A 10,833-nucleotide genomic window follows, 5' to 3' on the forward strand; every position below is an offset into this window, starting at 1 on the left:
ATTTTTATGTATTAATGATTGAAAAGTGTCACGAAATTCAAGCCAATTATGATATGAACCGCTATACTTAGGCAAGGAAATTGTCGGTAAACGTACATTTGATAGTTGATAATTTGTGCTGTCATGTGACTGACCAAGAGTACCTTGAGAAGGAGGGACTTGGGGGGATCGATTATGACAATTTATAATTTTTCGTGCCAATGACATATTTGAAAAGTAGCTATTTTCAAATAACTCTCTTTCTTTTAGGTGGTTTCCCAACTCATTAGGATCGTCAGTATATTCCTCTAATTCAGATTGAAACTGATCAAAATTTATATTACAATTTTCTATTGCTGTGATCCTTTCCTCTAACTCTATTAAATCTACTTCACCTAATTCTTTTTTGGCATTTAAACCAGCAACAAACTTTGCAAATAAAGTCAATTTAGCTTTACAAGTACCTCTCTTTTTAACTAACTGAGCCAAATCCATTTCCTTTTAATTATTTAACAACGTAATTATTTTACTTTAGCAAATTCAACCTTTATCTAGACCGCGACGCAAGGATATGCCAACACAGGAGCCGGGCCGACCAACCTGCAGAGGACTGCTACAGTTTACCTCGTTTCTTCTCGCGCCGCCGCCGTCTATACTCTTTTTTGGATGCTAGCTGCTTGCCTGGTCCCCTTCTAGATCCTTAACGCTAGTACACACCAGCACCTTCGTCTCCTCTCAGCGTCCAACGTATGCCACAGATATGTCTGCCTCGGCCGGTCACGTTCAGGGGACGCCGCTTAGACTTACGTTTTTCTTCCACCAGTGGTACCTTCTTCTAGCCACCACAACAAACAGCAAAACCACGCTCTGCTACCAATGTTTTCGTGGAGCTAACCAAATACCTTTCCACTACTTTGCTCTGCTATCAATAGTTTTGTGGAGATAACTAAATACTTTCCACCAATTATCTTTTAATATTCTTTATTTAAAAAAACATAAATCACGCTTAAAGCGTAAAAATACAAATTTGATGTATTCCAATTGACATTTCTCTAAAAACACTCTTTTTTTTTCGTTACTAATTTGATTAATATTACAAATATTAATATTACAAATCTGAACACTAGTTGTCCACTTTCCACTTTCCTACTTGCTCAGTAGCCAACTAGGTGGCGTGTGGAAGCCACGTGTTGTCTGCTGTTAGGTTGTTATGTGAAAATTTGCTAAACTGGTGATGGTTTCCCTACAGTGTCCTACCTAGATCCTGTTGTGAAAATGAAGTGTAACACGAGTAATATTTCATTGTTGTTACAAGTGTACCAACAATTTCCTACATTGGGGAACATTAAAGATAAAGGCTACAGCAACAAATCGTTGAGGGATGCGAGTTTTAAACGAGTTATGTTTGAGCTGAAAGAAAATCAGTTGTTAGGCGAAATGGATGCGAAGCTGCTTAAGTCTAAAATCAAGTCCATTAAAGATGTCTACAAAACGGAATTACAAAAAATTTAAAAAGCAAAGAGTGGCTGTGGAATTGATGAAGTTTATGTACCAAACTTATCCTGGTTTAAGGATGCTACTTATTTGAGTGAGGTTGTGACAACAAGAAGCAGTACGTCAAATTTGGTAAGTAAATTTAATGAATTGTTAATATAATACATCACAGATGCATATTATGTTTTTAAAACATTGTCTATGCCTTTCTAAGTCCAAGTTTTCCCATTGCCACGGCAGAGTATTTTCTTCTGTGAAGTACGTCATGTACGCTTGTGTGATCCCTTTAGCGATTTGGCTTACATTGTTGCTGCCTAGTCTGGTCAATGGATGTTGGAATTTTGTCTCCATTCACCAGGTGTTCTCCTGTGTTAAAATCTTCTCTGTCCACTGCTTGTTGTGACATATAGTGGCTTGGGGCAGTCTTTCGCAGCCAGTTAATGCAAACTGCAAGTAGCCCAAACAATTCTATCGATAGTATCGGGTTTCAATTCAATTGGTCTTGTAAACACTCTAAATCGCAAGGCAAGTAGCCAAAAGCATTCTCTGACACTCGTCTGGCATGGGAAAGACGATAATTGAATATTGTTTCTTCATCACTTAGTCCATGCTTACTGAAAGGCTTCATAAGATCGGGTCTCAGGAAACACAATGGTTCTATTTTCCATTGCAATGTTCAGATTACTATCTCTAAATACTGCACTGTCACTTGCTCGGCCATTTCCTCCTACAAGTGAAGCAATAATCTGCATCAACCATAGCAAATAGTATGATAATTTTCTTGTAATTGTAGTATAATGAACCTGAACAGGGAGGTCTCTTGATGACAACGTGTTTACCATCAATCGTCCCACAGCATCTAGGGAAATTCCAGCGCTGGAGGAATAGCTTTTCAATTTCTTTCCAATCTTCAACAATTTTTGGTACCTGAAAGGAAAAGATTATTTTTAAGTAGGTACCTATTATGTTTTAATGAATAAAACATAAAATATACATTATTATTCATTTTTGTCCCTTTTTCAGGACCTAAACCAGTCAAAATTCAGAAGATGAAGAGGGAGGCGGCACCATTGACCCTGCTGTGCCTGGCATCGCGAACAACTCCACTGTTGAAACAAACACGGCCCACTCATCTGGATTTTTTAAGCCACCTGAGCCGCCAAGAAAAAGTTTTAGAAAAAATGTAGAAACTGGTAAATCCGACAATGGGGAGATATCCCAAGCAATCAAGAAGTTAGACGACATTACAAACAGTGCTGCTGTGGATAAACCATATGATCTGTTTGGCAAGTATGTAGCAAGTGAACTCCGTCAGCTACCAAAGCGAGCAGCCATTTTACTGGAGTAGGATATTCAAAATTGTATAACTCATGCTAAGTTGGAAGAGGAAAAACAGACAGTCAAATCTAGGGTTTGGTCTCGCCGCTCTAGCAAAAGCTATTGAAAAACGATGAATAGCAAAACCACAAGAAACAAAATCTTATCAATACTAGGAGACATAGGAAAAATGATTGCCAACAACTTTTACGAAATATCAGAAGCTAGATAAGCAAGCATTAGCCCAACTCTGGACCGTTCCGTAAAGGAGATTACTGAAGCTACTAAAGTAGAAAATTGCTGTTTATTCGGGCTAGACTCGACAGAAAAAATAAAAGCCGCAAAAATCATAGAAAGGTCCGTAAAATGTCTACTTCAAAAATTGGGTAAGGATACAAAACTGGAATCCCTTATAGTCCAGTCATTCTGTACATTTGGAAAAGAAAGTGAATCGGGAAAGCCAAATTTTTTATATGTTGTGGAGGGTGCTTAGAAAAGCTTAACTTGAGATTTGACACCAAGATTTTCTATGTGCATTTTCCGCCATCTTGGAAAAAGGGGTGAATTTTTGTTTTAGCTATAACTCGGTTCCCCGTCGAGAATACAGAATTGTTGTTTTGTTGTTTTTTGTTCCTCTTTCGACGATCTATAATTTAGGTTCTATAAACATTTCACCTATTATTGTTGGTTGTTGAGATATCGAACAAAATATATAAAAATTCAAAGATACGATCTGGTTTTTCTCTTTTTCCTAAATACTGATCGAAAAAGTGTATATTATCAAAGCAGAAGCATCAAAGTACGATTCGGTTGAAATCGTCGGCAAGCACATCGATCTCTTGATTTTGTTCACTGACTAGCGAAGGACAAAACAAAAGTATACTTTCGAAAATCGGGAAAAGGAAATACACCAGGAACACTTTACTCTCCAACTAGTATGAAGCATAATAAATCCGTTCTCGAAAAGATATTTTTCATTCATGCATCGGTTGCGATATCACCTCATCTTTGTTCAGCATCGGCCAATCGAAATTCATCAGCATATTGGAAAAACTCCTTTCATCGGTTGAATTATTCAAACGAGAACACGTCGATCCGGAGGTTCTTACATCCACGGGAGAACGATTTCTCATTGCTCTATATGGCGGTGAGAAGCACAGCAAAAACATGGTACATGGAAAATGGTACATGCTACCGAATTCGACAAGTATACCTTTTTTTTTGTAGTATGCTTTAGAGTTTACAGAACCGTTCAGAAATGTAATAAATTTTGACTTTTAACATTGGAGTGTACCCCTTCAATTACCTTTATTGGCGACAATGCTTTTCAGAAAGAAGCCGTTTGCACATTATTCTTAACGCACAGTTGATGTATACTCGTGTACAAATTTTGACATTTTTATCATTAGCCGATTTAAAGATAATTAAGGAAAACTATTTGGGAACTCACAACTTCAACACACTGTATCTCGAAAACAGGGCGTCTGAGAAAACAACGGTACATGAACTACCCCCATTATTTTCCCATTAGGAACATGCACACAAACATGAACGGGACACCCTGTATATCTCAACAAGTAACAACGGTGAAAAGTTTATAGGATTTGAATTGTAGACCGTCGGAAGAGAAACAAAAAATAACAAAACAAATCTGTATCTCGACGGAGAACTGAGTTATCGTGAAAACCATAATAAGAGAAAAAGAGAAAAACCAGATCGAATCTTTGAATTTTTATCTAGTTTATTATATATATATATATNAATCAAAACTCTAGCGGTTGCCGTTTCATTCGATTAAAAATCGATGAAAATCACATCGAAACTGTACCCGAAATTAACCAATATTTGGCTGTATTTCCAAAAGAAGAGAAAATCGAAGCCCAATGTCAAAAATCGATTGAAACTATATCACTTACAGGTATCTACCTAATTAAGAAAGACTCCTGTAACTTAGTATTCAAAGGACGAAAATTAAATTTTCAAGAAACAAGTTATGGTAAACCACTCATAGTTAATACAGTTCATCTTCAGTCAAAAGTTCATACTCGTCCCAAATTTAAAGTGGAACTAAATAAACTAAATCTTAAAGAGTTACCTACCGATCCTATGATGCCGATCGAAAATGAAGAAGAAATTCACAAATATCACTTGCCAAGTCTTTGGACCATCATCCTGTATATTTTACTAGCAACCACTGCTGTATACATCTGTATAAAATGGAGGAACAAAAGGGCAACAAAGAAGAATAAGGGCAAAGAAAATAAATCAAATCAAGACAAAGGCAAAGAAGAAAATAAAATCAGCCTCCCAGGGGATGCTTCATTCTGAGGGTGGAAGAGTTATATAGGGTCAACTACCTGTAGAATTGGGGAAATGGGAGCATCGACATTCCTAACATGAGCTGGACAGCTTAGGAACGCTGTGTCATCAATTTTGGATAAGTGGACGGCAATAGCCGTTTAGAGTAGTCTGCATTAGAATCTGATACTGTAATTATCATTCTACAATAAAATTTAATTTCCAAAATATTTTTTTAAAAAGATCGAAACAGTAATCGGAAATTTGAGTTTTATATATATATACAGTGTAGGAAGGTACCGATGGTCTATCTGAAATTACGTGAGAGCGATAAAGTAAGCCATAGAAATCCATGCGATAGAGAAGGATGGCTATAATGAAGGCCTCTCATAGTCACCGCCCGTTTCGCCCTTCCACAAATAAGATCCACTTCTTATTGAGCAATGAGCAAAATATCATTCGCCCCTCGATCTCTCCCTGGTCCTACCCAGTGTGGGTCGTTCCAAAAAAGCTTGACGCTTCTGGCCAGCAAGAAATGGCGAGTCGTTGTTGACTATAGGAAACTGAACGAGTTGACTGTAGGAGACAAGTACCCCCTGCCGAATATTTCTGACCTTCTAGACCAGCTAGGCAAGTGTCAATACTTCACGACAATAGATTTGGCGTCTGGGTTTCACCAGATCGAAATAGATCCAAAGGATATCCCAAAAACCGCATCTAGTGTAGACAATGGCCACTACGAATTCGTTCGTATGCCATTTGGGCTAAAAAACGCACCTTCTACTCAGAGGGTAATGGACAACATTCTTTTAGGAATCCAAAATGAAAGATGTCTCGTGTACATGGACGATATTATTATATATTCTCCAACCATCCACGAACACATTTCCCGTCTCACAGAAGTGTTTAAACGTCTTCGCAATGCCAACCTAAAAATCCAGCCAGATAAGTGCGAATTTCTTCACAAGGAAATCGCTTACCTAGGGCATCTCATTACGAAAGAAGGTGTAAAACCTAACCCCGAAACAATATCTTGTATCCAAAATTTTCCTCAGCCTATTAATCAAAAAGAGATCAAATCCTTTCTTGGACTTGCAGGCTACTACCGAAGATTAATTTTGCTAAACTATCCAAACCTCTCACTAAATTATTACAGAAAGATGTCCCCTTCAATTTTGACTCTGAATGCAAAAAATCTTTTGACGAATTAAAACAAACACTCATTTCGACTCCAATTCTTATCTACCCAAACTTCGATGAAACTTTCATACTCACCACTGATGCAAGTGCCTTTGCTATTGGTGCTGTCCTCTCCCAAGGTCCCGTAGGAAAAGACCTTCCAATAGCCTTTGCCTCAAGAACACTCTGCAAAGCTGAAACTAAATACTCCACCATAGAACGTGAACTCTTAGCCATCGTATGGGTTGTAAAACATTTCCGTCCTTACATATTTGGAAGAAAATTTAAACTGATAATCGACCACAGGCCTCTAACTTGGCTTTTCTCAATTAAAGACCCTGGCAGCCGTCTAGCACGCTGGCGCCTAAAACTCGAAGAATACGAGTACGAAATTATAAATCGAAATAAACCCGGTTGCATTAACAAAAATGCAGACGCTCTTTCCCAAATAAAAATAAACCACCTTCAAAATTGTTCTAACTCTTGTTAACACCTCTCTCTTTGTTTACCTCGGCTAGCTTGAAACTCTATCTCGGGTTTGATTTTAAGTAAAAGGAAAATGATTAAACACACGTATTCTAGCTATTCTTTGTTAAAAAAGTATATTTAAGTCAACAAATGTAAGTTAAAGTTAAAGTTACGTGAAACTCAAAATATTACTGTAAATATGAAGAAGATAAATGAAACTTGTTTAAAGATAATAATTTAAATGTTTATGAATGATTCTTAAACGTCAGGGAGCGATTATAAATGCCAGGGCGCCATGATATCTTGGATATCAAAATAGTGTGAGCTTAGAACAAAAGTAGAGATTCGTGGGACACAAAATATGAAAATACAAAATTAACAAATACGACTGACAAGTAAAGTCACTTACCTTGCGTCGGCTTATCTTGTAGGTTGACCTCTGCTTTCTGGTTGAACTGGGTTGACTTGTAGTACAGCAAGTTTTCGTGTAATCCAAGTTTTGTACTTAACTTCACTTAGGAAAGGATAATTGGGATTATACAGGGTGCCGAAAATTAGTAGGTCAATCCGTTAACCATAGATAGCTGATATGAAAATAATGGGACTTTCATTATGCCACTTTTCATTTAGGAGACACATTTTTGAAATACAGGGTATCAAAATGTAAATTTCAAAAACGAAATTTGTCGATAACTCCGGTAGAATTAGAGATATTTGTTTGAATTTTCGCTAATATTTTTTTCTTGTAGAGACACACTTTCAGTATACTTTTGGTAAAAAAAATCAAAGCACGAGCGGAGGTGAGGGGGTTAAAATGCATTATGACCCCCCCAACTTTTTCATACGCACGCCTATGGTAAAAACATATTTCTTAGATAAAGCGGCTTTTATTCTAACTTTTCTTATTCTTGCAAGATTTTGATTTGGAGCCTGGGTTACCAGATATTGTAACTTATTTGGACGGATAGTATGGATTTGGTAACTAGTGTATCCAAAATTAATTTTAATTCGATGTTATTGGGCTATATTCCGAGAGGAAAACACATTACTTTCTTATTTTATAAAAAGTAATGATTGTTCTTGTGCTGTTACAAGAGAAATAAGACGAAAAAATCAATGTTTTGGTAACGGTATTGATAATGAGTGTGGTATAATTTCTTCTTTTTTTCTTTCTTTTGTATACATAAAAAAGTATTTTTTATATCCTATACGGTCCTGTTTTTATTTTTTTATAGTACATCAAATAAAAAAGTTAAAGGGGTGGGACATTATAAATGATCGCCTGGTACAATTCGTTTAAACAATGAAGCATGCCACAAGAAAAATATTCTTAAATATTTCCAACTAATTTTTTAAGGTAAATTTGCAATAGACTTTCAGTACTTAAAAAATGTTTTAATTGTCTAATTTTACGTTTCAAGTAATAAGTTCTATGTAGGCTTTGAAAACAAAGTCAGATAGTTAGGTACATTTGGTTGTCAAAATAATTTATAAGTTAAATAGAAAAAACGTTGTTTAGACATTTTTTAATTGAAGTGTTCAATAAGAAATGGCGAACAGAGAAGGTTTGCTATCATTTTCTGAAATGACCGATATGATTTTAATAATGGGTAAGTACTTATTAAAAGGAATAGGATTTTTTCTTAATAAGTGTTAATTGTAATCTCGAACCTAAACAATTTAATTTCTCTTGCTTTTAGGAAAATGTAACTCTAATGCTAGTTTAGCTGCTAGGCGTTATGCGGACAAATTTCCAACCAGGCACCATCCAAAAAGGAGATTTTTCTTAAGCTTAGTCAACCGTCTGAGAGAATCTGGCAACTTTAAGCATAGGAGGATGGGCCAATGTGGACGGCAACTCAAATTACGTCCAAACGAAGAGGAGCAAATCTTGCAAATTGTCGAAGAAACTCCGAGTATAAGTACGAGGATACTAGCTAATCAAATTAATAATGGTGGCAACAATAATATTAAGTCAGATGATGTGCGACGTGTCTTCAAACAGCAATTACTGTACCCATATCATGTACAAAAAGTGCAGGCACTTCTACCTTTAGATTCAGAAGCAAGAGTCACTTTCTGTAATTGGATATGCCAAGAAAATAATGATAATATTAATTTTAGTAAATTTATTTTATTTTCCGATGAGGCCACGTTTACTCGTAACGGAGTAACGAATATTCATAATACTCATACATGGGCTGCTGAAAATCCGAAATTCATTGTAGAGGCACATCATCAAGTAAGTTTTAAAGTAAACGTATGGGCAGGAATAATTGATAATTTTCTTTTGGGACCGTTTTTTTTACCCCCCCGTTTGAATGCCGACGAATTTTTGCATTTTCTGCAAACCTCTTTTGCAGACTTACTTGATGATTTGCCTTTAGCGGTTCGGCAAAATATGTGGTTTCAACTAGATGGGGCTCCGCCACATTATGGCCGAATTGTTCAGAACCATTTAAACCAAATCTTTCCTAACCGCTGGATCGGCCGGGGACGTCTTGCGCCAGTCAAATGGCCACCTCGATCCCCAGACCTTAATCCCTTAGACTTCTGTTTCTGGGGGTTTATGAAAGATTTTGTTTACATGGTTCCAATTGTGGATGAACAACATTTAAGATTAAGAATTTTAGAAGGGGCCGAGCAATTTAGGGTGAAACCACATATTTTTCATAATATTCGTTTCTCCTTTATAAAGAGATGCAGGATGTGCGTCCGCGAAGGTGGTTCTCATGTTGAACATTTAATATAATTTTTCGAATTTAATTTCTGTTTGTAATATAAAATATATGCAGTTTGTTTCATGTTGTTAAATGTTAAATAAAATTTATAGTACAAAACGGATTTTAAACTTTATTAAAATAAGTTACAATATCTGGTAACCCAGGCTCCAAATCAAAATCTTGCAAGAATAAGAAAAGTTAGAATAAAAGCCGCTTTATCTAAGAAAATATATGTTTTTACCATAGGCGTGCGTATGAAAAAGTTGGGGGGGTCATAATGCACTTTAACCCCCTCACCTCCGCTCGTGCTTTGATTTTTTTTACCAAAAGTGTACTGAAAGTGTGTCTCTACAAGAAAAAATATTAGCGAAATTTCAATGGGGCTCCAAAATGAAAAGTGGCATAATGAAAGTCCCATTATTTTCATATCAGCTATCTATGGTTAACGGATTGACCTACTAATTTTCGGCACCCTGTAAAATGAAAACACTGTTTTATGGCTTTAATACTCTGATTCCTTAGTTTAGGAGACAGAAGAAGGACGCTATGATAATGAGAGCGTGACGTTGCACTTTTGTAGAATAGGAATACGTTGTATGTAGTAATACGAATAACTTTATTTTAGGCTTGTAAAAATGTATAGACGTTGCACTTAATTTGTAGGTTGTAGTTTCGTAGGTTTATGTTGATTTAAGTTTTAATAGTTGTAGAAGTTGATTTTAGAGCGATACGACTCTGACTTAATGTTACTAGTTTTAATTTAACTGTTACCGGTTTGGATATCAACTGACTGAGATTAACTCGTTGACGCGTTACTTGTTGACTGTTATCTAACTGGTGCCGTTGTATTACTCGCTGTAGACTGTCTGAAGTGTTAACGCGTTACTGCTACTGTATTAACTGAACTAACTCGCGCGCCAATATCCTTGGCAGGAAAAATGACCTCGGATGGAGAAGGGTCGAGCGGGATTATCGCTCTTTACCCACTTCATCGCTGTAGGCCCGGACGCCTCGTAGAGGTAGGCCCTTTCCCCGTCATTCCGGACCGCCAACGCGGCCGGATTGGATCGGTTCGTGGGGCCTCCTCCTGTCCTGGCTGGGCCCCGCCGGCTNTCGGTGTTAAAACTTCAACCAGATTGTTATGCATTCGTCGGTATAACGAAAGTGCAAACAGAAAGTCGTAATACTTTGAACATTACAGACAACTCTCACCCAGTGCTTATACCATATGACTGTTGTAGTGATATACCCGAAAAACTACAATTGCCCGAATTAAAACCTCTTCAGTTCGACCACCTAAATATAGAAAATTTGGATATAGCCAACTACAAACTCGAGCAATATTCCAGAGACCTGGATAAATTAATAAATGAAC

At 36.8% G+C, this 10,833-nt stretch overlaps 1 protein-coding gene across 2 annotated transcripts; it reads right to left on the reverse strand.

The window, feature by feature from the left end:
* Positions 1 to 1,479: 1,479 nt before the first annotated feature.
* Positions 1,480 to 7,291, reverse strand: LOC108910547. Of its 2 annotated transcripts, XM_018715176.2 has the most exons (3): positions 7,145 to 7,291; positions 6,364 to 6,631; positions 1,480 to 2,400 (listed from the first exon to the last, which is right to left on the reverse strand). In XM_018715176.2, exons 2-3 carry the CDS (start codon positions 6,502 to 6,504, stop codon positions 2,179 to 2,181), a joined length of 363 nt encoding a protein of 120 aa, XP_018570692.1. In that variant the 5' UTR covers positions 6,505 to 6,631; positions 7,145 to 7,291; the 3' UTR covers positions 1,480 to 2,178. The 2 variants fall into 2 exon arrangements, with proteins under 2 accessions (XP_018570692.1, XP_018570691.1); XM_018715175.2 differs by lacking the exon at positions 7,145 to 7,291 and having other exon boundaries at positions 6,364 to 6,826.
* Positions 7,292 to 10,833: the final 3,542 nt, after the last annotated feature.

This window comes from Anoplophora glabripennis, unplaced genomic scaffold, assembly GCF_000390285.2.
Source record: "Anoplophora glabripennis isolate ALB-LARVAE unplaced genomic scaffold, Agla_2.0 scaffold477, whole genome shotgun sequence".
Lineage (NCBI taxonomy): Eukaryota > Metazoa > Arthropoda > Insecta > Coleoptera > Cerambycidae > Anoplophora > Anoplophora glabripennis.

Excerpts from the sequence above, each read along its gene's own strand:
- LOC108910547 (XM_018715176.2), bottom strand. The coding sequence starts at position 6,504 with ATGGCTAAGAGTTCACGTTCTATGGTGGAGTATTTAGTTTCAGCTTTG. Across the intron at positions 2,401-6,363 it reads CAAAGGCACTTGCATCAGTG|GTACCAAAAATTGTTGAAGA; the intron begins GTGAGTATGAAA and ends TTTTCCTTTCAG.